The 24,127-nt window shown below is 38.4% G+C and overlaps 1 protein-coding gene across 1 annotated transcript in view; it reads left to right on the top strand.

Annotated features, from left to right (window-relative positions):
* Positions 1 to 24,127, top strand: part of ntng2b (netrin g2b) — a 97,485-nt gene that overhangs the window by 23,290 nt on the left and 50,068 nt on the right. Inside the window, exons 4-5 of the mRNA XM_044143949.1 lie at positions 21,638 to 21,810; positions 24,042 to 24,071. Coding sequence (XP_043999884.1) covers positions 21,638 to 21,810; positions 24,042 to 24,071 — 203 coding nt within the window. The remainder of the gene's footprint in view (positions 1 to 21,637; positions 21,811 to 24,041; positions 24,072 to 24,127) is intronic.

Raw genomic sequence — 24,127 nt, 5'->3', positions numbered from 1 at the left:
ACGTCCACTACAGAGGCTGCTTTCATGCCAGCCCACAAAAATGAATGAAGCCTCTGTTCTGTTCAAAGGGTTCCTGTAGAAACAGCAGCTTCTCTGGAGACCCATGCATGAGTGGATCTGCCAGGTTCACCTTCTCCTTATCAGAACTCAGATGTTCACATGCTGCTCACTGTAAAAATGAAAAGAAAGCCAAACTGATTATGCACTTCTGAGCGTTCCAGAACAAGTGGTTGTCATTAAAAAATCATTTACATCCAGAGTCAGAGGTTCTGGTGCTTCCAGGAATATGTAACAATTTTAAGAAATATTATTTCCACAATATAGTGCAATCTTTTCTTGACCTTTGAAATAACTAATGTTAAATGTTCCTAATTTTGTTTTATAGGCTTTACTAAAGCAGCAAATTGCGTTGTTTAAGTGCAGTGTAATTATTACATGCAAACCTACTTTACTTTTGAATTACGGCTGAGGTTTAAATAATCTCAGGTAGTAAATTTACATGTTCCACGTAGCATAGGTGTGTATGAAATTGTCTTTTTAATTGCTCTTGGCATAATCTCACACTTAGACTGCAATCTTTATTTTGACCAAGTTTTGCAAGATCCAAAATGGGTTTAATTGTTGTTTCTTAGATTTTGGTAACTCAAAGATTTTGGAGCCTTATTTCCCTGCTTTTATGTCCTATTTGAGAACATGGCAACAGAAACATTGGTGTAATCCTTTTTTTTTTCTTTTTTTTTTTGTTACAGTGTTGACTGTATTACACTTTAATATTGATTACCAAGATGGCAGATATTGGCAAATTTGGGCAAGGAGCTTTTTTTTTTTGTTGTAGCCCTTCCTGGTTCGTACAGATGAACATGCTCCTGTTTTATTTAAATGACATGTTCTCCTGTCATTTCCAGTTTGAAGAGTGTCTGAGCCACATTACATTCTTATTCCATGGAAACAAGAAGTCGGGCTACACCCAGCTGGTAGCACTGTTGCTTTGCGTCGAGAACATGTTGGGCTCAGATCCAAGGATGTCTTGTTGCGTGGAGTTTGCATGTACTCCCTGTACATGTGTGGGTTCTCTCCAGGTGCTCCAGCTTCCTCTCGCAGTCCAAACACGTGACTGGCTGTAATCTTTCTAAATCAACCAACAGAAGCTCCAACCACACCTAATTTCCCCTAAAAGAGCAATGACTGGATGTCCAAATAATTAATAACAGTATTTTTTTATTTTTTTTGCCCTTGAAAAATTAAGAAATACAAGTTATCTTTTGTTTATTATTTTCATTTTAGAAATGTTCAAACTGCAAGAAAAAAAAATCTCTCTAGGGATTTTACCCATATGGAAGATGAGTTAAATCCCTAAAGATCTAACCCATCAGTAATCAGTACAGTAATTCTTCTACTGTATCTTCATCAGTAGAAGAATTACTCAGATCATACATACAAACAAAGTAAAAGCTGAACATTTATGGCCATTTATTAATAATAAAAATAAACTGTTGCTGAAACATGCTCATTTAAACTTGCAAATCACCATTATATAACCCTTGTGCAGCAACACTGTATCCTAAGGGAAGGACTAATTAGACCCTTAATGGCTTTCTGCTGCTAATCCTACTTGTGCAAAGGTTTATCGTTTCAGTGGAAGCATGAATGAGGATGACAGGGCAGATAGTGGAGAGTGTCTGTGACTTCTGGGCTTGCTCCACCACTGCACAAGAGAACAAGGGACAGATGCTTGCCCTCTGCCCCCCCACACACACACACTCACACCCCAGCTTTTTGGGGCCTTCAGGTTGTATGCGCGTGTGTGTCTCAATGAGCTTGTTAGAGCGACTTTGACTTTGGAGACTGTCCCTCTATTTTTGAATTACCCCAAAGTTTTCTTTTTCCGTCCTTTGCAGACGGAAGGTGAACGGATGGGAGGTGTAAGCCTGGATAAAGGAGAGAAAAGAGATGCAGGCAGATGATGGATTAATGCCTAGTTTCTGGGGACTAGCCGGGCTGTGTGATTTTGTGATGAATGATGTGCAGTGTGAGGCTCTGTAAATATTATTCACCAGTTTACATGGCCACCATTTGTCCGTCCACACACAAGAAACCTTGTATCGCATTGAAGAAAAACACTTTCTGCTCCATTATTGATGGACTTTGCTCTCTGCATGATTGGATACGGAACCTTGTGAAAGTATTCACACCTGTTGAACCTTTTCACAGCTTCTCACATTACATTTAGTAATTTTTTTGTGTGTGTGTTTGTGGGGGTTGGGGCTGGGAGTACGTGTGTGTGTGTGTGTGTGATTGACCAGCAAGAGGAAGCACATTGTTGTGAAGTGGAATGAAAAGGAAAACATCTATAATAATCATTTTTTACTCTAAATAAGCACATTTTTTTTTACAGTATGTATTTAATTGGCTTTTAGAGTACACCTATCTTTAATTTAATCTCAGTATAAAGCCGTGAATGCAGCTAATAAAGTCTGTGAGACGCAAAACATGGGAGACAGCAAACATGTGGAAGAATGTGCTCTGGTCATGTACTTCAGACTCCTTAAATGCATCACAACTCAATGAGGTGAAAATCTAACAATGCATCAACCTGGCTTGTTAGTGGGCATGATGCTGCCAACCACCATGTAAGGTGGTAAAAATATGTAAGGAGAAAAATACAGGGCAACCATGAACGAAAGGCTGTCTGTGGCTGCAACAGATTTGAGGTAGGTCACTTTGTTACAACGAAATCAACAAAGTTCTCACTTAAATTTTGCTACCAAATTGACAATCTGTCACAAAACCTGATAATTCCTTTGCACAGAACTCTCTTCATTATTAGTTATTCTACAGAAAAACAAATATTCGTCTCTAAAAGGGCAACAGCATTGGAGGAATAAAACCTTGAAACTGCAACAAACGACAGTTCGAGAAAGCATTGACTCAGGTGAGCAGAATAGAAAATGCACATCAATACTTTTTGATTTTTATTCTTAAAACAATGTATAATTTAACTGGATTCCTTTCTATTTCACGCTGCTTTATGATAATCCATCTCATAAAACTGAAAAATACATTGAAGCTTGTGATGGTAAAAAAAAAAAAGTTAATTGTTCATAAATATTTTTGCTAGCTCCAGTGTAAATAAATACTTTATATGCTGACTTCTACACAGGACATCTTTACTTTTGGCTCCTCCCTCCTCACTCAGGCTCCTCCCTCCTGAGCTATCTCCCTTTGAGGCAGCCGAAGCCTTGGAAACAGATCACTTTTTAAATCATTCATGAGCAGTCCCCGGAAAAGAAAGGCACGCAGAAAGCTGTGGAAATGCAATGAGGGATGTGTCATTGTTTCTTTCATATGCAATGATTTATGACACGACGGTTGTTACTGATTTGATAATCACAGTTTATTTCCTCTCAGAAAGGAAGAAAGTTATAGTCAGCAATTTTTGCCTGTTTTCCTTTCATTCCTTTTGTCTCGTAGATGACATTTTTTATTTATTTTTTGCTTACCCACTCCCCTTCAAGAGATTTCTCTTCTCCTCTTCCATCTTCCCTCCTGCGTCATACCCATAAACATCCTTTTAAAAACACAAACACAGAAAAGGAATAAAAGCACTTGTACTGTGTCTTACCTTACATCTGGTGAGGGGGGGGGGAGGGATCTCTTGATACCATAAGCGTGCTCTAAAGCTGAAAAGCGCGCTGGGAATTGTAAGTGGGAGAACATGAGGTTCAGGGAGGGTGTCCTTGAAGAGATAGCTTGTTCTCAGTCAGCTACATTAATTAGCATAGCATTATTACAGGCATGGTGTGATCAAAAACACACTGCCATCTTTACTGCTGAAGTGTCTCTGTCATTGCAGCTGTGTTGATGGGTACGGATAAACAACTCTTTAGCTGGGGCCTGAATGTGCCACAGTGAGAAAATGCTCATGTGTTTTAATGAGATGCGTTCTGTCTCATACCGTCAGCGCTCTGTGGTTGATGTCTGAGACTTTCTCTTTTCACCAAAATCTGGTCCCATCATGGACCTTGGGGAGATGACAGACAGCAGCCTCCTAAGTCAGCCAACCTTCAGGGGATGTCGTTTACACATCGCCTCTTCGCTAATAGCTTATTTGTGAATAGTTAGGAACCGTGGCTCTCGTTGAGTTTCAGCGCTTCCGGCTGTCAGTGAAGGTTGCCTAAAAAGTTTAGCTTCATGTGACATTTCATCCTTATGTTTTCAGTTTTTGGAGTTACACTCATGTATGCCACATCAGCAGATTTAGTCTGTTGTTTAATCAAATGTAAAATGAACTGCAAGCAGAAACGGAATATAAAAACTACAGGTGAGAGGTGAATTCCTTGATATCGTAAGAATAAGTAGATAGAGATCGGTGTAAGAGTCATTTAAGTAAAAATACTAGACATGATTTTACTTGAGCAAAATTCTTATATTTATAGACTAACACAAGTAAAAAATATATATATAATGAAAAACCAATTCCTATACACCAATTGCTTTGCCATGAGTGAAATATGTCTCTGTATAAATATCCTCCCTCCAATGGGAGGCGCTATTCCAACAACTGAACTTTTAAGGTGAATTCAGTGACAGATAAGGCAGTAGATTTCCTATCTAAACATCTTGAAAATTATGTTAATTTGGTTTTATTCACAAATATTACAATAGTCTGACTCAAAAAGTCCTAAATAAAAGCCTTGATCATTTTAAGGTGGTCTTATTGTTGGAGAAATTATCGAACTAAAGCTCCAGACAGTTTTTTTTCCCTATAGCCACTCTAAAAAATAACAAAATCCAAATATTTTCACAAATTTGAAAAATTCTTCGTTTATTGCTGAATGACGAAAAAGCAAATGATTTTCTTCTCTTGATCAAAGCATGTACAGAACTGTGAATATACAAATTCTATGTATATTTTGAAGTAAATATCCACAGAAATAGACATTTCTGTAGATATTTAAACCTCTACTCAACATTGATTAGTTAAAATATTTATAAACCTTGCTTCTGTTTGTAAAAAAATGGCATTCTCAATTCTTTTTGGCATTAGGAGTGAGGCAGGATACTTATGCTCTACAGTGATAATAGTTTCTTCAAAAGACAAGTGTGAAATCAATATGTGAAATATTAGTGTCAAAAAGAGCAGTCTTTATCCCAGTTAGTATCATATCAGTATTTTTTAGATGTAGGTTTGGCTGATTTTTGGTGGGACATTAACCGCCACTACTTTTTGCAAAAAACACCTTTTTTATAAATATGCATGTCTTTTTTTTATTTGCCATTAAGTTGTTACAGCTGTCTAGGATGCCAATGTGGAGGGAGTACAACAAAAATAGTAAAGCGTAGTCATTTTTTGTATTTATTCACAGTTTCAAATCATTTACGACAAGTTGTGATTCTCATAACATCGACTTTATTTAAGGCGTAGAAATAATAAGAGGAAATTTTCCTTCTGTAACTTTCTAATAATAATTTAAAAAAAAAACAGAGGCGATTTCATCAAATGTAAAATTACATAGCACACTGGCCTCTGAAGACAGCAAACAAACTTTTAGAACATAAACAAAACCAGTGTCGAAGTTCCAGGAAAATATCACAATTACTAAATAGGGTGCATGTTTCTGTTACCCTTCATAGTGAAGCTAAACACAGTCCTTGCTTTTTTATTTTTTTCCCCTTCCTCAGCTAAGACCCTCAAGTTTTAGTCCTTGTGCTAATTGTCTTGCTAAGTGCACAAGTGGGTTTTGATGCTCTCCTTTTTGCCTTCCCCTCCTCTGTTCTTCCCTCCTCCTTTCTTCGCCTCTCCCCTGGCCCTGCAGCTCATGTAGCTTTTCACCCGCTATGACTAATGATGTTCTCTCAGTCTCAAGGTTTTGGTAGGATAATTATATTAACCCTTGTCCTCTGAATGATCCCAAGTCGGTTCCTCCACCCCAGGCATCCTCCCCCTCTCGCCGTTTCTCGGGAATTAAACTGTAATTTCAACAATGGGTGTAAAAGAGCCATGAACACTATTGTATGCGTGTGTGGGAGTGTGTGTGTGTGTGTGTGGTTTATTTTTTTGTCAGTATGCATTTCGCTGTACATTTTAGGGTATTCCAGAAGATTTCACACAAAAATGGTTTAGTCGTTAAAACGAGGCAGACTGCAAAGATGGCAATCACTAAAAGTATTGCACTGTCAAGGCCAACAGGTCCAGGTGTGCTTGTGTCTTTAAATATTAATAAGCTATAAAAAAATACTCCATGACACATTAGAGGTTCAAAAGTGCATTGGTTAATTTTTTATGATGGGGAAACAGACATCAGAGAAAAAGACAAAGAGATCCTGCAAGGACTTTGATTCTCATCTAAAATTGTTGCTTTTCTTTTCATCTCCTTTCATTCTAATACTTAAACAAGAAGTTTATAAAGACAGCCCACAAACTGTTGTATCACCCTTCAGGGGCAACAGAGAACAGGAAGGCTCTCCCAGCAAACCCCATCCCGTCTCAAAGTTTCTGCCTCTTCATCACTTTTTTTATTCCTCCCTTTGCCTCCCGTCTCCCATTACTACTTTCTCCGTGTTCATATCTTAAATAAGAAAACATATAACAACACCCCCCCAAGCCCCCTCAGCCTCCCTCGTTCTCCATCTCACACCCAATTTCCTCTCACCCCAGGTGTTACTCTTTGTGAGAGTGTTCATTAAAACAAATTCAGCAGCAGTAAGGAGTCTGCAGGGAGGTAACATTCTAATATCAAGCACAGTTTTTATGGTGATTTCAGGACTTTTAGGGGAGGATGGACCGAGGCTGGGATCCTCTTTAGTGGAAGCGGCGTTAAAATGCATTGACGTGTCTGCCTCGGCGAGACGGTGTCCGTAGCCTGTGTCATTATTCCCCTTGCAACACTATTGCAATTCATGCCGGGTCTATAATTATCACCCCACCGCCCCCCAGCAGGGTGAGCCTTCACAGTGGCCATTTCCTTCTGGAGGTGCCTCCGTTAATGGGTGATACATTTCAGCAAAAATATATTTTAAGTACAACTTTTCATTAGCATCATGGGGTGGAATTGCTGATATGGTGCTTTCACGCAGCGTCCCACATCCCCCTGTAGCCTAAATGTGAACAAAAGCGGCCAGAAGAGAGAGTCAGATCCTTTCATTGGACGTTTTCAACCTTAAAATGTCCTCATTGTGTATTTTATATGTAAAAGGAGATGAATCTGGCAGTCAGGGGACCTTGGTGATATACGTGATTCTAAAAATAGTAAAATTAAGTTACACTTATGCAATCCTATATCTGTTTGGCACTGTTGTTACAACTTAGTGCCTATTGAAAATACAAGCAAAACAATCTACAGCTCTGGAAAAGTTAAGAGATCGTTTAAAATGACAAGTTTCTCTGATTTTACTTTCTATAGGTATATGTTTGAGTAAAACGAACATTGTTCTTTCATTCTATGGACCACTGACAACATGTCTGAAATTCCAAGCCCAAATTTTAGTATTTATTTGCAGAAAATTAGATATGGTCAAAATAGCAAAAAAGATGCTTTCAGACCTCAAATAATGCAAAGAAAAGAAGTTCATGTTTATTTAGAAACAACAATACTAATATTTTAACTCAGGAAGAGTTCACAAATCAATATTTGGTGGAATAACCGAACATTGATTAGGTTTTTCCTCTCCACTGTCCCAATATGCATGATTAGTGTGAGTGGTTGCTGTAAAATCAACAACAAATGCAATCAAGTGTTTACTGTCGCTATATTCTTCTCCAGGGGGAGATGATGCCTTGAGTCATGGACTTTACGCAGTCAGCTAGATATCCTTGAATAAAAAATGTTTGAATAATAAAACTGAATTTGATAACTAGGATCAATCAGAATGTATGAATGACTGAATTGAAGGGACTGATATGGTAAAGTGTTACTTTACTATTTTTGGTAAAGTGCCTTGAGATAATGTATTGTGCATTAGCGTTATCTAAATAAAATTAAAATTAATTAAATTGAATTGAACTTGCTCCAGCTGAATGTTTTCATCCAAAGAGCTTTTCTGAAACCGCAGACTAAGACTTGTGTGTTTACTCTTTGTTTTAATATGACTCCTTGATAGTTTGACTGATAACATATATCAACGTGGTTCCAGCTCTGCACACAGACCAAAAAAAGTTCTCTTGCATCCTAAACTTTATGTTTTAGATTGAAATCTAATCCAAACTGATGGTACGGCTGCTTATCTCTCTTTCGTGGATATCGAAACAACCCACAAAATATACCACATGACATGGACATGGAGAACAATAGCAGACAATGCAACCTCTCTTTCATTATGACTAAAAAACATTAAAACCTTTAGGGCTACAGTGTCTAATGTCATTCCTCAAGGGCCGGCATCCTGCATGTTTTTGTTCTCTCCCTGGTTTAACAGCCTTGGATCAAATGATGGCTTGTTAGCGGGCCTCTGCAGAACATTGACATGCTGAGGAGGTAGTTACCATCAGGGACAAAACAAAAACATGAAGGATAGCGGCCCTTGAGGACTGACTTTGGAAACCACTGCTGTAGGAAAAACACAGATTTGTTAGATCAGGAAAAAAATGTGTGTCTACAGTATAGAGTCTATGATTCAGTTTAACCAAATGTGCTCATGGAAGTAGACTAATCGTTGCAAATGGCTGAGTAAAATGCAGCTGCACTGCTCGCTAAGGGTTTAGCTGACTGAATCACACATACTACAGCAACAACAATAGGTTTAAAGGGTTGATTTTTGTCAGAGATGGCAATTTGGAATTTGATTAGGACATCCCCAGTATTATTTACCTGCTTGGTCTTGTGCATTCACTGAATACTTCAAAGCAAGGCCCAGTTTGAGAGCATCTTGTTTTAGGTGACAGTGAAAAGGACCAAAAGTATCTACTAATTCCTCAGTTCCAAAGTAAGAGAAATAAGTGTAAAGGTTTGATTTCATGCACACATTGCATTGTTATGGGCAGAGTATTATGCAAGATCCCTACTTAATTCAAATGCATGCCTGGGTGGCTTGGTATCACTAGTGCATCTTATAGAAGAACGCTTATATTGGGCGTTTAAGTAACAGTCCTACACTCATATACATGAGGTGTGATCAAAAACACAAAATCCTACTCCCTGAGAGCAACATATTACTTCCCCCTGTAGTTTGAAAGGCCAGCAAAAACAGCACACAGCTGGCATGTAACCCACACCTGAACTGCTTCAATATATAGCTCTCTCACTCTCAGCAGGCTCTGCTGCAATCATGAGAGTAGTCCTCTGAGGTCCGGATGGGGGAACAGGACGTGCCCCGGCTCCATTATTTACCTGTTTGGTCTTGTGCATACACTGCATACTTCAGAGAGCCGGGTACCTCAAAGCAAGGCCCAGTTTGCCTGCTGCTCTTTACGTGACCCAACACAGCCAATCACAGAGCCGCTCTCCGGTCGGAGCACCAGCCCGACACGCAATAGCCATTTATTTTATGCTGTGTAAATAATTTACTTGTGAGCTTAGTCCCACAAAAGTCTCTCTCCGCCCCTCCGTCTATCCCACATTAAAGTGCACGGTCACAGACTGAGGCACTTTCTTACTGAGAGCATGCTGTGCTAAAATAAAGAATTATCCCAAAAACACACCAGGGAGTTCACACATTCGCCGTCCAGCATCAGCACTGCACACACTGACTACAAAGACACGCAAGGTGTGGATAGCAAAGACAGTCAAGGTCATCCCTCCTCTCTGAATAATTTAGGACGTCTTTTTGCTTGACGGACCTCTCGATGTTTTATCCAGGGCCAAAAACATCCAGTAACCTCTTGACATTAAATATATTTAACAAGTAGAAGCACTGAGTTTTTGTGTGTCTGTTGTATTCAAAGCAATAGGAGACACATAGTTCTTTGGGGCATGTTTTTTTTTTTTTTATGTTTGTAGATAGTCCTACATAAAGTCAGAGGAAGAGAGGTTCAGTGGTTGCAGGGCCCCCTACTGCTAGAGAGTTGTAATGCAATGCAATAACTAAAGAATAATCATTAAGAGGAGACTGTAAAGCAAAATCAAATCATATTTTGCTTGCACGAGTTGCAACAATATACGAAAACAAAAAAGTGGGGTTTTTTGAATGCCGACAATAAGCTCTGACCAGATTCAGAGTTATTTAGTTAGGAGTATCCTGGAGCAGCTTGTATGCAAAATCAACAGATGCTCCAATCACTTTTCATTCTGGGTTTGGGTCCCAGTGTAGTCTTAATAACGAGGCGGTTAACCTTGCGTCGGGGCTTTCAGGCCGAAAATGGAACAGACAGCATCTCGCTTTGAAATCTATTGCTCCACAGCAGAATACAGAGCAAAAGAGGGTTTTTTTGTTTGTTTGTTTGTTTTTTAAAAACCAGTAGGTAATGGGTATTTTTACTGCGCAACGCCACAGTACTATCAGCTTTAGTAATGTATTTCTCTCTTGGTGAAACCAACAACAGAACTAAAGCTTCTAGTGAGCCAGGGAGGAAGAGAAACAGCATCAGAGGGAAAGCTGTGATCAGACAATGTGATCCAGAGAGTACAGTGAGGCTTGTGAAGGGGCTTTGTTAACTCACTCTCTGTTTACTTTCTGTTTGGTCAGATGCAGTAAAGATTATCACTGTATGAAGTTAAACAGTGCTAGTGTTTTATGATGCATCCATAAACAACGAAATACCGCTGTTATTTTATCTACTCTTTTGTCAGTAATGGTGTCAGGAGTGATACGTTGTAAACTAGATCCGCATTTGTTCAAGAAACTGAGTAGTTCATTTAGCTAGTGTTTCTACCATGGCCATACTGCTATGTTCTCAAATAGCATACAGTCATTAGGCTATTTGTGTTGTTCTTTTTTTCGGATCATAGTTTTAGCCAGTGGTGCAGCGGCTTTGTGGGTGACTCAATTAAAGCACACCTTGTAAGGATGTATTTTTAACTGATCTAAACTGTATGGGTTAAAAACCGAGCAACAAGTATTCACTGAGAAATTATGACCACATTGCATTGCATGCTGCAATTCTTGGTGTGTGTTTGTACTCTAATTACTAAGATTGTCTATGTTCAAAGCGAAGCTTAAGTTTACGAAGCACAGAAGACATATGTTTTTTGCTGCAGGTTGTGACTCTACACAATGCATTAAAACAGAATGGTAAAATGATGTGAGACAAACTATTAAAGTGTCATTTCAAAACAGAGAAGGAGTAAGCTAGTGTTAACTTGACTTTGCAGCAAATACTTCAAAAATCTTTAACGTAACTGTAAGAGATAATCGGAAATCATTTAATCCAGCAATGAAGTAGAAAAGGCTGTTTTACCAGAATCCCTGGATAGCATAATGTCATACCTGTCCAGACAACAAAGACAGTGGAGACGTTTATGTTACCATGGTAACATAAACTTAAAACTTTGGTATTATTTCTCGGTAGCTTTCATTGTACAAAAATGATTTATTTTCTTCCCTTACTCTTGGATCAAACATGTCAGCTTTTAATATTCTGAAATATTCTAGGAATAATATTCTTTTCAAGCATTTCTGAAAGCAACTTTTAGTTGCTTTAAAGTTGTGTTGTTTTGTAGCAAATAGCACAATTATTCTGAAGTGTTAAAATGTTGCATATTATCTATGTAATTACCTTTTAGCTGTGAAATGAATTTTATTGTGGCCCAATTGTTGTTCAGGAGGTATTTAAGCAGTCTGCAGTGAAGGACAGACTGGTGTATATTAAAACTGCATCAAATTACACAATGTTTAAAACCTTTTTCAAAAAGTATTTTGAGAGATGTCTGCCTACAAAATTATAAACTAATTTTCCCATTTTTAAATCACAAACTGGCTCAGATTACCCCGTTTTCACATGTAGAAGGAAGCAACCTTTATCTTAACATATTTTTTTTTATAAATTTGAGTTTGGCTTTTAAACGTTGCAATTGCAGTATTGAATTGGGCATCTCAAACTCTGATTGGCCTGCAACTTTCTCCACTCCATAGCAATGTTTTTAAAAATGAAGAAATGGGAATTTATCCAAGGAATGTGTGTTGTTGTTGTTGGTGGTGGCATTAAAAAACAGCTGATATAGAGCTGCAAATATCTTTGATTTGGTTTTTAGGTAATGTGAAAGTCTTGAATGAGCTGACAAGATGGTGAGAAAAGTATTGGAAAGCAGTGCACTGCAATCCCTGCTCCCCACACTCCTGCAGAGCAGGTCAGTTATAGATTATCTGTTTGATCTTGAGAGAGAGAGAGGGGAAACGCAGATGAGAGGATGGATGGTGGTGAGAGAAAGAAAAAGACACGAGGCGTGGTAGAGAGGTGAGCGAACGTTTGAAGAGGCCCCTGTTCGGCCACGGACGGCTGCGCTCGAGGAAAATCGATCTTCTCCCTTCAGAGAAAGAAATTTATGAACCTGGAACATAAACGCAGTCATGTCCAATTAGCTGCTCTGAATTTACGAGTTGAGGCGAGGGGAGGAAGTAGGAGGAGGACGTGGTGATAAAGACCTCAGTTTAAGCCAATAAGGCGTGGAGCTGATCGTTGATCTCTTCTTTGTATCCACTCCCACCCTGCGCTTGGTCACTCATAGTTTGGAGACTCTTCTTTTGCCCAGGCTACCAATAAGATACTCACTAATAATGTGTTTTAGAAAGTAACTAGCTAAAAACCTGAAGCATAATCTTATTATTTTATTTGTTTTTTATTTATTTATTTTGAAAGTAAACAAATAAATATTCCACACACTGTTAAAATTGCTGCATAAGTTTAATGCATTTTTATCATCTAAAGCCCTTTATTAGGCAAACATTTCAAAACAGCTGAAATGCCAGGGGGCTTTCTCTATAATCATACTGAAACCTATAAAGAATTTCAAGCTACTTAAATGACATTCACAGTTTTTACGCTGAAATTGAACTACTGGTTTAAAAACATCTAAATATCGAAAACAACTAACATTTTCATCAACATTGTTTTAGCAACATCCACCATACATATGCAGCTAAACTAGATTTGCAAAGAGGAACAAATAAAAAATAAATTTTTTAAAAACATATCTGATTTTATACAATAAAAGGCAAAAAAAAAAATAAAAAATTAAATTAGAAATAAAGAAAATCAAAAATGTATTTATTTACATTTTTGATTTTCTTTATTTCTAATGTAGGAGAAGGAAGGTAACAATTTTGTGCTTTATGAATCTTATTTTTGGCTTTTGGTGGAGCAGTGGAATTGTGTTGTTTGTATGTTCTTATTGCACTGCTGTGAAAATTGCCTTTCTTCCATCTCTCCAGTCAATTCTGCAGCATCTTCTCACCTTTTTGGCATCCATGGTAAACAGGGAAGAGGATGCAAAAGGTAAACTTCAGGGAAAATGTAGATATTTAAGAAAAATCACAGCAAAACATTCAAGAGACTTCTTAATAGTTTAACTGGATTGCGGAGTGAAAATGGCAGTCTGGGAGTGAGACTCAAAGCTCTTTCTCCAAGCTGCAGGATTTCCTGGTGATTTTACAACAACGCTTTGCAAAACAGGAATCATCTTCTTGTTACAAAGTCAGTTCTGTATGAGGTCAAAAGAACACCTGATTGCAGGAAAAATGTTGTACAATTATGGAAGCAACAAATACCACCCTTATCAGCATTTCCATTAAATGAACAGAAAAATGTAATGTAATTTTTAAGTTCACTGGTGTCCAGGAATTCATAAATTGTAAAGGGAAAAATCCCTTTCTCTTAGCCAGTCTTAAGACTTGAGAAAGAAAAGTCATTCCTTTCAAGTAAAGCAGATGTATGTTTGTATACATACATCTGGATGTCAAGTTTAGATGATGTATGTCATCACCTAAACTTGCCCAAAATCTTCAGTCAATGCAACTGTTACGGTCCAACCAGTAAGGCACAAGGACAAAGAAGATAAAAATATATCTTCTATTTATTTTTCAAAATAAATCTTAACAAAATGCTTTCAACGACAAATCTCAAAAATATAGCAAAATGGGCCCAAAAGAAATCAACTAAGGCATACCTAACACAGGATAGCAAACAAAAACTGACCTCACACAATGAACACACAGGGGAATTCATACACAAAGGCTAGAAGACAAAGACAAACAATGCATAAACATAAACAACTAATTCAAACCAAAACATTTTGACTAGAACACAACTGTAAAAAAAAACACAAAAAAACAACCTAATACCAAAAATGTTTTAGCAGTTTTAGAGAGAGAGGCAGATTCTTCAGTGTCAAGTCCCCTCTGCTTCCAGCAGCCTGGTGGTTTGTTCCACTTCCTGGTTTGCCTTTCAACCAGTCCTCTCTCAACAAAACAAAGTAGTTAAATAAATAGTCAAATAAACATAAGGTGTTTCCTAAATTTGTTCACCCATAATAGTAAACAACCTAATGGAATAACCACCACAAAAAAAAGTTCAATTATAAATATATTGTGTGAAAATTCTAAATATATTACGTGAAAACATTTAAATAAATACTAACACTGGGGAAAAGATGGAGGAACCTCTGCAGCAACATTTAAAAAATCTTTAAAAACCCTGATCTGTGTCAAACCAGGCTCATCTTGATAGGATCCATATTGTAAGAGAAAAACCCCAAAACTTTGTTTTAGAGGACCTCAGCAAAAAGTGCCTTCATGACGAAGTCCCCATAGCAACCTTTACTATTAGTTACAAATTAACCATGTCAATCCAACCCAGTGTAGACTTAGAAAAATGGATGGATGGACGAACATAAAAGATAGTTGGCCATTCTGTCATCAGCCAGCCCTAGTTTGGCTTTAAGCCTTTCTTCCCCTTTAAAAAGCCATAAGACTTTGTGCCCATTAGACTCGACCTCTAGTGTTACTACTGGAGGTTGTGGAGCCTGTTGTGAGTTTTTTTTTTTTTCCTCCAGAGGAAGGAGGCAGTTAAAAGTGTGGAATGGTCCGTCTCAGAAATGGTTGATCGACCGCAGAGCAGAGGAGGGAGACCTCCTGTTGGGTCAGAGTTGCATCAATACAATCTGTCATCACAGGTTAGAGCACACAAACACGGACCCTCCTCCTGCCCCTCCTCCAGGTTTCATCACTGCGAGCATGAAGGCTGGCAGACTGTCATGTCTCTGACACGGCCGCCCTAATCTCTGTTGTACTGACTGCTCAGCCCTCCGTATCATCTAAATCCCCTCTATTCTCTCTTTAGACCTTTCTTCTCAAGCACATGTCCACAACCCAATTTACCCGATGCACCGCTCAGTGAACACTTGTGCAACGAGCAAGAAGCAAAGGAGCCAAAAGGCTGTGGCGACACAGACTGACACGGGCGAGTCGAAGAGGGAAGAAGGGAATAAACGAAAAGTTAACTAATAGAGAAGAAAAAGACATTTTGGACAAAGTTCAGTAGGACTAGATGGAAGGAGAAAAACAAGTGAATGATAGCTGTGTCCCTGGTGAGCAACAGAGGAATGCACATAAGCTGCAGTGAAGAGACAGATAAAGCCCCATTAACTGATGCTTCCAGCTGCTTTTTTAGACTCTGCCACCACATGACTCTCCCCCTTGATGTTTGTTTAGCTTTCGTGTTATTTATCCCCATAATTGCTGCATTTCTGCTGTCTAAATCAGGCATTCTCGAATCATTAAGTACTCCCAGACTTTAGGGGGGATGGACTAAGAAACGCAGAGCAAGAATGGCTGGAAAGAAGAAAACGTCCAGAGCACAATATCAGTAGAGCCTATTAGTGCAGCTAACAGTTTTCAGACATACTTTCTTTCTTCACAATTATTATTGTTCTTTTTTTATTCAACACCAAATGAGAAAGAAGCTCCCATACTTTACATGTTTCTTTATTACAGGAGCAAAATTCACATTGTTTACTATTAACACAGCATGTTATTAGATTACAGAGATTGAATAAATCTTATTTAATGTAAAGCACAGCGCCCATTGGTTGCATCAAATATGTATGAAAAAAATTTACCCTTATTATTCTTTGTGAAACTGTGCACATTGGCAGCATTAACTAAAGTAAGCTTGCTAAGTCAGCAATCCTTTCTAAACAGGAATGCTGCTCTTCTACAATTTTTAGTAGCTCTTTTATCAGATCATAAATCTTTGTAATATCCCAATTAATTTGTTGTTATTTGCCATGTGTTTCTGTGTTATTGAAATACACAACGTCCTTCAAAAATAACTTTCCAATTTTCCCTGCCAAACTAACTAGTTCAATTATATCATGTATAATCTAATTCCAAGATAAGCCAGACTGTTTGATAAGTCAAATATGTACCCAGCATGTAAATTTGCCATGCTCTCACTTGCCATGTAAAGCGCACACTGCGACAAAAGCTTCACAATTACAACTTAAATGCCACATTAATTACCTAATAGTAATGTTTCCTAATTCCACTCAAAACTGTGAATCGCTATATTTACCTGGGCATGCTGGTTTAAAATCTAAATTAATGATATTATGAAAAAGTAGCACAACTGGTGATGATGCAGCAGAACTCTGTGAATTCTCATTTTTTCCATTTTGAGTCGGTTGCTGCCACTTACAATTTAACCCACTGCTCTGCTTCTTAAGCCTCACACTAAAGACACAAACATAACAAAAATGTTAGAACCTTTGGTGGCTTTCTTTTGTCGCTGAAGTTTACTTTTATTTTCAATGCTTCTCACTGAAGCACTGCGACGGTTTCTTTGACAAACATTAAGCAAGGCTAACATTTCTCTTAGGTTAAAATAAGGCTTAATTCATGAGGAAGTTTTCTTTTTCACTGCCTGGTCTGAGTGAAATAAAAGTGGGGGAAAAAAAGCCAACCTAAAGCATCAGGCCTGTTTGTGTGATTTTCCTTCCTGTAATGAGGGTTTAGTCAGTAATAGCCATGGAGCACAAACGCATGCAGCACGTTATAGAGATGTCCTGGATGCGGTTTCCCTTTTACCATCATATATTTTGCTTCTGTGGTATAATTGGGCTTTCTCTCCACTCGTTGTCTTCTTGTGGTGTGTTCGTCGTGACACCCACACCCTCTACATGTGTGCTTGCATATGCATGCAAAAGACAAACAACATGGGACACAGAAAAAGAAAAACAACTGCTGCCAGTTTCACAGAAACTGCACAGAGCAGATTGATGAACAGAAGCACTGACCTGTAATTACCACAGCTAATTAAAACTCCAATTTATGAGTGGGTTCTATTTTAAAGAAGAATGAGTATTCCTTCTGTTCTGAAAAAAAAACGTCCTGTTTTCACTTCCTCTCCTCTATCTTCATCTAATCTGCTTGCTTCCTCCTGCCCTAACTAACTAAAACCAATTCTGATGGATCCAGCTGTCCCATCTTAACTTCCGTCAGCTCATAGCTGCACGTCTGCTTTGATGACTTTGCAGCAACGGCCGACATCTTGCACATTAACATACGATTGTTCCCATGTATTATTTGTGCACGGAGGGACTGGAAAGAGGGACGGGGAAAATCCCAGAGCAAGCTGTCAAATGCAAGAGTGAGAGCAGCGAGATGCATCACTCTAAGAATCGGAGTGTCACATCAGTCAAGCGGAAGGAGTGCGAGGCTGGAAGTACTTGTGGTCTTTATCGGTGGTACTGAGAGGTTGAGGTCGGAATAGCAGGTCAAGGGGATAACACGCCCGAGTGCGACTCAGACATTTCTACTTATTCTGCCTTGCAAAATTATTCATCCCGCTTCAACGTTTTCACTTTTTGTCACATTTCAGTTCTGGACTTCTATGCATTTTATGGGCTTTAGAAGAAAACAGTGCATAATTGAGAAGTGAGAGAAACTGACATTTTTCCTTTCTATTTTTTTTTTCACAAATTAATGTTTGACCCTATAAAACCTAAGTTTCAAATGAATATTTTTGCTTATTATAAATGTCCTGTGAGTAAATATATTTGCCCATTTATCCATAACAACTGGGACTTTCAATATCTAGCAAGTTATTTTCGCAAATTACCGTCTATTAATTTCACTCCCTGCTACGGCGGCGGTGAAATTACCGAAATAACCTGAGATTGGCTGGAAAGGTCAACATCTGCCCTTTTAGAAACCGCTGGAATTTTCCAGACGGCGCAAAGTGTGGCGGAATTAAGATACTGCAAATTTGGCTGGATCGTCGTCCCTGCGTTTGGTCTGGAAGGGTTAAAAAGCGTCAGTGGATGTATATTCCCACATTCACCTTCCAATCAACTCTGTGCTGCTTTCAAGAAAGGTTTAGTTTCTAATCTTGTCTAACTGGAGAACATTTTTCCACAACATCAGGATGCGTACAGCTTTGTCTGTTACAGAAAATCTTGTCATGAACATTACAAGTTGTAGATACAATGTGAGAAAATATGAAAAAGTTCAGTGTGAACATATTTTGCAAAGCACAATAGTTGACTTTAAGGAGCCTGTAATGATCAAATATTGAACCATGTTGGCTTTTTATTAACCCAAATAGTTTTTTTCAACTTGTTCAAGTTTTAATGTCGTGCCTAAAGTGGGGCTTGTCATCTGCATAATCGGCTGGACAGGCTAGTTCTCGTTGAATGAGAGCTGCATCACACAACACCTAGGAAATCACTCTATTCTCCAGTATTGATTTAAGCTGCAGCTCTTAGATCCTGCACTCAGCAGTGTTTCCACTTTCAAGATGAGACAGAGGAGATTTATCAGCAAAGATACAGGAGATGAAAAGCAGTGATATGTTCACGGCTGTCAGTCACTCAGTGCAGGCATTAGTCACAACGCGTCTGTTTTTGCCTGATCTGTTGCCTGTCATCTGCGCTCGCAAACAAATGCATCCCAAACGCATGGAGTAGAACCACACACACACACACACACACACGTACCCACACACCTGTCTCATTTGACACACATTCACTCTCTCATACAGAATGCTTTCTTCTTGAAAAAGAGATTTCCAATTTCAGTCTTCCCTAAGTGGACAGCTCTTGTCCTTCAGAATGCAGGCAGGAAATGAGGCTTTGTTGTTGGATGGATTCTCCGTGGCATGTCCTGTCAGATGGAGATGGAGGTGGTGGGGGGCATTCATTGGCTCACCGTAAGCCTCGTGATCTGAGACACAATTTTTCCAACTTTTATAGATCTGCAGTTCTTGTTTTAATCTTCCTAAGTTTTGGTAATTGTTATTTTGCACTTGTTGCTAAACCAGGCCTCCGCTTGATGGGCTGCTCACCACATCCGCCTTCAAAGGACGAAAGGAGATAAAAAATACATATATATATAAAAGAGCACTGAAGATTAGTGAGAGGAGAGAAAACTGAAGCAGTCGTCTCTCCTCGAATACAGAGGCCATTCTTTGAATATTTGATGCAGACGGATAGATGTTCACTCCAGTGGAACAAACTGGATTGGAGTCCAGTCGCTCAACTGGAAAAGGCTGTAATTTCCAGTCATATTTGCGGAGTGTCCTTAAGATCCTCATTTTCTTCATGGCAGAAGTGTGGCGTGTGGATCAGCGCACCTGGGCCCTGCCCTCTGCCGAGGTCAAGTGTGCACATGTGCACACACACACAGCAGTACTCAGAGACGCACACACACAAATAACTGGGAATTTAATTTAATATGTATTTGGAAAAGGATTAAATTGAGAAATACTGTTCTTTTATGTTCTTATGCAAGAGAATACAGCTGGTAGTTTAATTATGCAGCCTATGCGGTGGCAAATATAGATAAAACTACATTTTAGTGTGTTATCTTACTTTTCCTGTGTTCCAGTCCTTTATTTTACAGCTTGTTCATCTTCAATATTTTTTCTTCTTCAATATTTGCTTATCAAATGTACTCATATGTTGACAATTTCAAGAGGATAAACTAACATTGATGTTGGTCCCCCTGTAGCAGATTAGTGTTGAGGATTAAATTATAAAACATTTAGCTTGTTAGATATTGATTTTTATAGTTTGCACTCTGACCTGGGTCCAGAACAAATGTCAGGTTGTTCTGGCCCATATCCCATTTTTAGTTCCCTCAGATATTGGGAATACAGAAAATGTGCAAAATCCACTGTAAAGAAACAAAACAAAGATGGTACTTAGCAGATTTGATATATAAAAAAAAAAAAAAACAGAGATTTTGGACCATATGCTATTTGAAAAAACAACAACAAAAACACACACACACACCTAGTTTATGAAGCTGGAGAACAACTTTTTGTAACTTCTAGTCATATATAATTAAATACAATAGCTTTGAAAACATTTTTTCAAGCCAGGCTGTAAACGTGGCACATTAAAACAGAGAAAAAGCAAGTTAGGACATTGCTTGCTGTCTCTGCAAACTCATCTTTGCACAAAGATTCTTTTCAGAAGTGAAATGCTCATTTATAAAAAAAAAAAAAGTAAAATGAAAAAAAAAAACCTTGTTTTCACTTTGTAGCAGCTTCCTCCAGACTAGTTAACCCTGGGACACTGAGGAGAAGGATAAATATTAACTGCTTTCCAAAAAAAAAAAATTTGCCAAAGATCAAAAACAAAACATCCTCAGAGTTTCTGCTGATGAATGATTAAGCTGGAACAGAACTGCACTATTACTGCATAGCTGCACGAAAACATTAAATGATTCCCAGTAATATAATCCTATTGAACTGTTACATTTATATCTTTTTTTTTTTACTTTAAATAACCTTTCGATTTAAAAACAAAAATGTGAGAAGAAGAATGTTTACTGCAGGTCTGAGTGTCTCTGGGTATCTTTCATTTTTACCTCTGCTGATGTAGAAATCTTTGTTTATGTAAAAATGTCTCATAAAATTCCAACATAAAGGTCAAATTATTTTGCTTCTAAGCCATGAGGGAATATAATAAAAGGAATATGCTGTTCACTTTTGTGTTGTATGTCTTAGACCTCATGTGGAAATCAGATTTGGACGACACATTTTATTTCGTAGATGCAAAAATAGACAAAATCAGACACTGAAATACTCGCATGCTAATTTACTGTTAACTGGTTTACATGTAAATCAGCAAAACATGCAAGCTTTACAATCGATTAATAAAACGGCTAATTGCAAGAAATTGCAAGGTTTTTTTTTGTTTGTTTGGTTTTTTTCTTCATTCAGTGGGTGAAATAAGAAAGGCTGCAAGAGAAATCAAACACCGGAATCAGATGGAGTGGCAGCTGTACAAACTGAGAGAGCAAACATCAAAACAGGAAAAGGATGCTGAAGTTCTGTCGGTGACTTCTGAGGCAGAACTGAATATATTTGAGACTGAAAAGTGACAGTTAACACAATGAACCGAAACATCAAAGCAGAAAGTCTCGGGGCTCTGCAGAAGAGGTGTGCCGCATGAAATCTGTTATTTTTGTAGGTTTGTAGTTTTAACTGAGTAAACCGCTCAGATGTTTCTGCAAAACTAACTGCAGTCGGATAACCGATGCATTTCATTTTCAGGAATGTGTTCGGTTTTGCACCGTCTGTCCGTAGTTGCCCCTGATTTTTTTTATGTTTTTACATTCCTCTGTAAAAACCTATTCTCTGAATTTCATTAACACGCCGGGTGAAATTACAATGTTTCTCCCACCCCCCACCCCACGCTACTATCAGTGGGTCACAGGCTATGTTCTCACATATGTCGACTATTTTCTCTGATTCTTCTCCAAGGTGTAAGTGTAACCTCCACGCCTCCCAGTGCCTGCTGACTGAGGGGAACCTCCAGTGCCAGTGTGAACACAATACCACCGGGCAGGACTGCCAGCGATGCAAGAAGGGCTTCAAAGCCAAGTCCTGGAAAGCAGGTTCCTATCTGCCTGCACCAACTGGAACCCCCAACACCTGTACGTACCTGCTTCACGCATTGTGCTCATCCAATTCAAGGTGGAGGCAGTTCTGGTCAGACGTTTGCATCCACACATCACCGAATAAAGCGCCATACATTTTGGGCCATTGATAGTTTATTTCGAGGGTTAGCATTTTCAGGATGGAATGATTTTTAAAAGTTTAAACTGTAGTTAGTTGCTAATTAGGACTTGTTTAGTGTTTTTTGCCCTTTTGGAAGACACAAATGTTTCCAAGTTTTAAAGATATACAGTAAGTGTTCATGCTAGGTAAAGTTGGAGAATGTAGAGATATTTTTTTCCCAGGATGCATTTCGCTCATCCCTGTGGAAAGTTGGGTGGAGAGGCTTCCTTTTTGGTCGTCTTGCTCTCACTCCATGACAACTTTAGTGTTTTATCAATTTCCAGCACGAGATAAACTCGAGCCGAAACGTTTCCTGTGTTGTTCATGAACATCTAAACTTTTTCCTTTTGTGTGAAGGTGACAGCTCAGGTACTGATCAAGACCCAGAAAAGTGGTGACACATTAGAAAAACCCAACTCCTGCATGTATATTTAAACTGATGATCTTAGAATTTGACTCCAAATGTTTTTGACAAACTTTTATAGATCTGCAGTTCTCCTCTCATCTAACGTAGTTTCTTTGATTTTCCCACTATAGGAGAATTGGTCAGCGCTGCCGAAAATATTTTCTAGATGCTGGTAAAGAGAAACTGTCAAACCCAAACATTGTAGGGCTGTTTGGGTTTTGTTTTTACTACAATGTGACAAACCTGGAGGTCAGACATTTTTCAAATAATTCCTAAAATTACAACTGATATGATTAATTTTTATGGCTGCTATAAGCGACAGATATAGATATACCATTTGCTAATTATAACATACTTTTGTGGAAAAAGTATGTTATACTTTTTCCACAAAAAAGTATAACATCAGAAATCAGTATAACATCAAACTGATTTCAAAAAATCAGTTTAATTTTTTGAAATCAAACTGATTTCAAAAATCAGTTTGAAACGTGATTCAAACTGATTTCTGAAGTTCAAATGATTGAACTTTGTTGTACTCTGTTAAGCCTTCATGTTATCTGGTTCAAGTCTTGCTCTCTCACAGGCTGGATGAACCAGAAACAAATGGTGCTTAAACTAATTCGAAGTCAAGAGTGTGAACTTTGTTTCAGAGGGCAGCCGTCTGTCTTACTGTAGTACAATTGATGCATTAATTGTATCTTAACAAGCCATCTTTGAATTCAGAATAATTCTTATCTAAGAAGAGTTGACATTCATTAGTTTTGTCTCATAAAACATAATCAATGTGTAAAGCTTTTGAATGACGTTTTTTGCTCCATATTGGACTGATGAATGTACAGTAGTCGTTACTATGACTCTCAGGTCCTGAATGAAAAGTAGAATCAGAAGAACAGGCTGAAAAGGACGGTTTGAAAGATTATGAGGACTCTAAGCTCTATGGAGTTTCTGTGACCTCCTTGCAGAGAGCAGATCAGGGATGTGCAACAGCACAGCGGTGTGTGAGGAGGAAATCCTTTTGGAGAGAGTAACCCGGCACAGCAGCTAGCTATGATAAAATAATAATCTAGGGCAGCCCCTCCCCACTTTTCTGCTTTTACACTGCCACACTCTTTATGCAATAAGAGAAACACCAGTGGAGACGCACACACTTTTACATGCACCCACACTGCAGAAAATTGTCAGTTTCTCCTCCCCACTACGCTGTTGTTTCCAACTCACTTATATTAGCACTGTCACACACCTTCAGACCTCACCCCTGGCCTTTTAAAACTCTTGGATCCCATTAGTGGCATTTAAAAATTGAAATGTTTGCAGCTTCCGCTTGGTTGCAATGAAAAGCAAAACGGCCATAGCTTGAAAAAGACATAACGCATTAAACATCACAAAACTAAATCTAAATTTAGTTAAAAAATAAGCTTTATTTGGGAAACAAAGAAAATAAATGGAAATAAGAAAGACACTTTTCTGGGGAGAACGAACACATGAATCTGGGAAAGAGGAAAATATGGGATGAGGGGGAAGACAGTTCAGATCCTATAATTACTCCGGGATGGTGAGAGGTGGTCTTCTGCAACCCTTATTTTTCTTAGCAGTTTTCCCCCACCTGTGTCTGATAAATGAGCCAGAGTCAAGTCTTTAGGCAAATTGAATGCATAAATAAACAAGTTCTCATCTCCGCTTCCTCTTCTTATTCTCTTTCAGGTACAATTGCTGGTTCCCCCTCCGGTTCTAGTAAGTAATAATGCACAGCAAACCAGAAGATGTGCTACTCATTTCTGCCTCTCTTC

The sequence above is a fragment of the Gambusia affinis genome, linkage group LG17 (assembly GCF_019740435.1).
Source record: "Gambusia affinis linkage group LG17, SWU_Gaff_1.0, whole genome shotgun sequence".
NCBI classification, from domain to species: domain Eukaryota; kingdom Metazoa; phylum Chordata; class Actinopteri; order Cyprinodontiformes; family Poeciliidae; genus Gambusia; species Gambusia affinis.
Note: the sequence above shows the minus strand (reverse complement) of the source record. Positions and strands in the feature narration are given on the sequence as shown.